At 37.7% G+C, this 5,514-nt stretch overlaps 1 protein-coding gene across 1 annotated transcript; it reads right to left on the bottom strand.

The window, feature by feature from the left end:
- Positions 1-509: 509 nt before the first annotated feature.
- On the bottom strand, positions 510-4,361 carry LOC124258827 (sodium- and chloride-dependent creatine transporter 1-like). Its single transcript, XM_046692923.1, has 5 exons — positions 4,279-4,361; positions 3,445-3,659; positions 1,815-1,946; positions 617-633; positions 510-533 (listed from the first exon to the last, which is right to left on the bottom strand). Exons 2-5 carry the CDS (start codon positions 3,647-3,649, stop codon positions 510-512), a joined length of 378 nt encoding a protein of 125 aa, XP_046548879.1. The 5' UTR covers positions 3,650-3,659; positions 4,279-4,361.
- Between the last annotated feature and the right edge of the window lie 1,153 nt (positions 4,362-5,514).

Genomic DNA, 5,514 nt, shown 5'->3' with positions numbered 1-5,514 from the left:
CCTGGTGCTTTCTGGATTCAAGATTAGAAATACGGGCAAAGTCCAGACAGGCTAGTGTGATAATTTCTGCACATTCATTAAAACACTTTTTGTATTTCAATATAATGTGTTGATAGTTTACAGATATTGTTACTACTACATACCTCATTACCTTGCAGATACACCTTATGTTTGGGTTTCATCTGTACAGTCTTATATACGTGTATAATATAGGGTTTGATGTATACTAATTTTCTATACCATAACCTGTCATAATGGAAATACAATTGATGGTCATATGGGGAACACTAACTGTTTTGACGAAAGAAGATTGGTCTGTATCACAAAAGGAATTATGACGTGATACATCTTACTGCCAAAACTCCTCTGCAGGTGTATGAGCCAGAGTCACATTTTCCCACAGTTTGGCTGTAGTCACTGTATCTGATGTATTCCCTGCCACGGTTGTCATGTTGCTGTCGTAAAATGTATTCACGTCTTCCACACACAGGTCAGTGTTCCAGCTGTTGCTACACGTTGTCCAGGGCAGGACGCTGGAGCAGGACTTCACCATGTAGTAGATGGGCCAGGCCAGGAAGAGGTTGTAGTAGGGCATGTAAGAACATGCAACTACTACTGCGCCAACCCCAATCCCTGATTGAACAATATACACATATACGTGATTTTGCAAGACGATGTAGAAACTGTCATGACAGGATACAACATGGTGCCGAGAAGGAAATGAAAAGATGCTTGCCAGGAGACAATCCCTCATGACAGCTTTTGTGGAGTTCTAAGCTAGACTGTGACTGAAATATTTTGTTTGATTATGTTTGATATTGCTTTGTATTATAAATGTATTACTTTACTCAATGTAATTTTATGGAATAAAACATGTCATATTAGTTACAAATGGTGTCTGTTATTCTGTTGGAAACATATACATGCATATGGTTGTCATTTGCAGGTTTTGATAAGTTTTAATAAGTAAACTACCTGACAAATAAACACTTTTGGCAAGTCCCTTGAAATTTTACTTATCGGGTTTCCACTGTATATCTTTATCCTGGGTTAGCATAACGTGACCGTGACATTTCCATAATATGGTGACAATTGAGTCACGTGTCAGATAATGCATAGTGTAATTATTCAGTTTAGTCGTCTCACCATTTGAAATGTCCATATGTATGCCAGAGTTTAAATGTGACGCATGTTTTATTCAAAATTTGGCTTGACTCATCCATTGTCAGCAGTTACCGAGGGGATGGTTTAAATCCAGCCAGGGGCGATTCAGGTAGCACATCCCTGTGGTTTATAGTATGGTGATACACTTTCAGTTGTTGACTAAATATCGTCCGTTTATGGGTGGTGTTGTTGAGTAGTGATTTATGCTTTTCAATTGTATACCTGATAATCTAGTGATTGTACTGTCTATAGATGACGGGCTTCATTTTCGAAGTACATTTAATATTTATTTTCAAATTCTCGTAACATATGGCTGAATTTTGCCCATGCGACGTAAAATTTTCATTCACTCACTCACCATTTGTAATTTCTATTGATTGATAGGAACCTGTTCTACCACGGAATTTCGAAGACAGGTGTCTGCGTGGATGTGTCTTGTGAGAGTTGGATATAAAGGTAGGCTAAAATCAGATAATAATTTGTGATTTGTGAAGGCTTAAGATTCTGATAATTCTGGATATTACTTAATGCATTGTGGTAAAATACGGAAATATATTCGTTCAAGAAGCCATTCAACTTTTTACGTTGAATGTTCTAGATGGTCAGTGAGAAAACAACATATAATATTCATTGCAAATAGATTTGCTGACCTTTAAACAAAGGGCAAAAGCTCCAAACTTGTTTGGCGCCCTTTCCCGAGAACTGAGAGATTATCGATTCTAAGAAGAAACTTGGAAATCCGGTAATGAGCAGTAGCAAGATGAATGGGATCAGGAAAGCTCCTGGAAGAAACATGTATATGAATATAATTATAAGAAAACTCGATTAGAATTTAAATCGATACGACAAACGAAGTTCAAAGTGGGTGAATGGGAATGTTGGAGTTTGCCCCACTTTTAGGCCTGTTCCATAGATCACATATCTCACATAAACACACCGTTCCACATCACACATTTATAGTACACATTCTGCCATTTTAGGCCAGTTCCAGCAATATCATGGTGGATGGCGTCCTGAGGGGGAATGGTCAAGGGCCTAAAGCGAGACGACTGAACACTAGCGGGCTGGTATCAAGACGTTTATTATATTCACGTTCTTTGGTATCGAATGAATGCATGGAAAACGCGTTTCTTGATACAACCAAGTATTTTGCAAAATATATGGAAAAGCGCTTCGCAATTATTCAGCCTTGCGTTCATATTTTCCAGGTACACACACATTTCTTAGTTGTACATCACATAATTACAAGTGTAGGATACATAGAGATTATTAACCGAGTGTGTTTCCGTATCATTAATATCCTATATTAGGAATAAAAATATGTATTATGCTCGCCAAAGGCTCGCATAATACATTTTTTATTCCTTTGGCGAGCATAATATTTTTATTCTTAATATATGATATTAATGATACGGAAACACACTCGGTTAATAATCTCTTTAGCATATGTCAATCTGAAAATTACTCAATTACTAAAAAAGATGCACTTCGTACGTGAATTTACATATGAAGAGAATTGAGCATTCGCGTAAGAATACTTAGTGGTACACCAAGGAGAAGGTCGTTCACGACGGCCGCATATGGTTGTGACTAGAAGCTAATACAGTGCAAAAAACATTTCTCATACCTAAAACATAATCTTTCTGTACAAAAAGAACAACAACATCAGGCAGGGTTTTCTAGGTAGTGTTTCTATTTTCATTGCGGGTAATCAGTTTCTGATACCTGAAGGAATCGATTCGTTGTTGTGATCGATAGATCGAAATCCTTGTTTGGTACCTATCTTAGACGATAGGCTGTCGCTCGTGCCTCATAATCCGTACCTTTAAGTTGAACGAAGTTCTCCGTTTCATGTTTTCCAATTACGGCAGTAACGACTCCAGAACCTCTGTCACCAATTCTACAGATCACCAGTATTGATAATGGGGGCAGCCATGTTTGTTTACAAACTCGTCGACGCACCGTAAACTCGCGACGACGTCATCAATGAAATGTTAAACGTTTTAGGATTCGCACGGCATGTATGGAGTTTTGATAATGTAGTTCGTGGATTGACGTAATTTGCAGATTATCAGATTTGGATACCAAGTTTACAGATAGCTTTATTGCACCGATAACACCCTCCATTAGATGATACATCTTTTAACTCAATGGAATCAATTAATATTGGGTGTAGAAGATGGTTTCTGGTAAATGCAACATCACACAGATATTTATTGGACCCAATACCACGTTTACAAGATGGCATCGTATATTATACAGATACCACTGGAGGCTTACCTCCACCGTTTCTGTTGCAGATATAGGGGAATCTCAGCAGGTTTCCTAATGAAACACAGTAGCCAACCATTGTCAGCATGTAGTCCAGATGTCTGCTCCATGAGTCTCTCTGTCGTGTAGGTTCACTTCTATCTCCTCCTGGACAATCTAACTCTGTCATGGGAACTCCTACATCACTCTCCTGATTGCTCTCCATGGTTAGCATAGGTTTACACCTGTAACGAAACTTGACATATAAATATATGTAAATGTAAAAAACAACCTGCATCGATCTGATATACGTGCTGCCATTCCATAACGCGTTTCACAAAGAAATGAATATTTCTTTGCGAAATAGAAGTGGGGCAAGGTGCTATTTGATCACAACAATTTGACAGAATATCAGGCAGACGCATTCTGTTGAAGAGGGAGACGGAAGTGGTGGGGTGTTAAGAATGGTAGTGAGAGAGTTAGAATATTACATAGCGTCAGCAATATTCCAGCCATTTAGAGATGTAAAAAGGTATTCATGATAAAACATCTGTCGACAAAAACAGCAAAATCGTTAGGTATATCATAGTTTTAAAAACCTGACGATAGACAGATAATTAATAGATTCATTGTTATCGATTACAAGCAGGCAATCAGCCACTAACAACCAACGTTTGGCCACCTTACTAGGAATCAAGGGGGCTTACAGTGCTTTTGCTTCCTACATGAATTGCCAGCAGGATTGATGCCATCCCTTTGGTTATCAGAGTAGGACACCTGTTGTCATTCCCGAAGATTACAATGAAACTGTAGTCAGTGTCTCGTGATTGTCAAAATAACACAGTAAAGGTATGGCATACTTACAATTCAAATCAGCTGAACAAATCCACGCAAACAGATGGTCATTTGTCAGATCATGTTGCAGTTTGTATATATGAGTCACTTCCCAAATTGTTCGCTGAAAGCATGCTTCGTACAGAGCATGCAGGATGATAACGGCGTGACGTGACTTCCACGCAAGCATAATGAGCAGGCCGATATTCAAATACTGAAAAGCTAATGTACATATGCATGAGTCTTATTATAAATGGATATATATATTTGATATATATGTGGGCCTTGCAGTGTTATTACAGTTCAGGTTACATAAGCGGGTTTATCAATATGCAGCAGTAATTGTCCCAGGTGGTAAGACTCTTGTATTACAAAGGATGTCCGTGTTGTGAGCTATTAAAAATGGTTTAGCAGAATATAAAAGTCGTCTTTGGTGATAATAGGTTTCAGGATTGTCAGAATTAGTGAATGAGTGAGTTAATATTTATCGTCACATCGGCAATATTTCAGCCATATCATGACTAAAACCAGTTTTAAATTCATAATACATACATATAATATATAAATCCGTCAACGAAGGACAGTAAAATTACTAGTTTATCACAAAATGAGTTAAAACTAGCTAGTATATATCTTTAAAAACAGAAAACTATTTTTGACAATACAATGTAAAAAATGGGCTATAGATCGCCAACAACTGAAGGTAGATCACAATACTAGGCACCATGTGGACCTACAGTGCCTTTGCTACCTGCATGGACCCTAGCTGGATTTACACCATCCTTCAGCCATTGGCGTTTATGCTGAGATTTGACCATACATTAAAATGACAAAATACTACGATTAAAACATGGTAGCCTTAAATTTACTTGAAATGTTTTGGGTCTTACGTACCCTCTCAGGAGGACAATATTTTTACGCTACGTCAACCCCCTTCGAAGGTACAGCTACTGATGAATTCAGTTTCTCATTTAAATCACCAATACTAAACATGTATGTATGCACAAAACATATGAATCAAAATTCATCCATCAGTTCTATTTCTTTTCAAAATTAAATAATAAAATGTAATTGACATTATAAAAAGATCCTAAACACTTTTTTACTTTGAAATATTATCCCTTTTGATGGAGAATTCAACACAGTCAAGCAGGACATGCTTCACCGTGGTTCTCTCATCACAAGGGATACAAAACGTACGATCTTCACCTTTTAACAGGCATTTGTGAGTATAACGCGTATGGCGAATGCGACATCGTCGCATGA

This window comes from Haliotis rubra, unplaced genomic scaffold (genome assembly GCF_003918875.1).
Source record: "Haliotis rubra isolate DU_JTF1 unplaced genomic scaffold, ASM391887v1 Scf1177, whole genome shotgun sequence".
Lineage (NCBI taxonomy): Eukaryota > Metazoa > Mollusca > Gastropoda > Lepetellida > Haliotidae > Haliotis > Haliotis rubra.
This window is presented reverse-complemented; position numbering and strand designations above follow the sequence as displayed.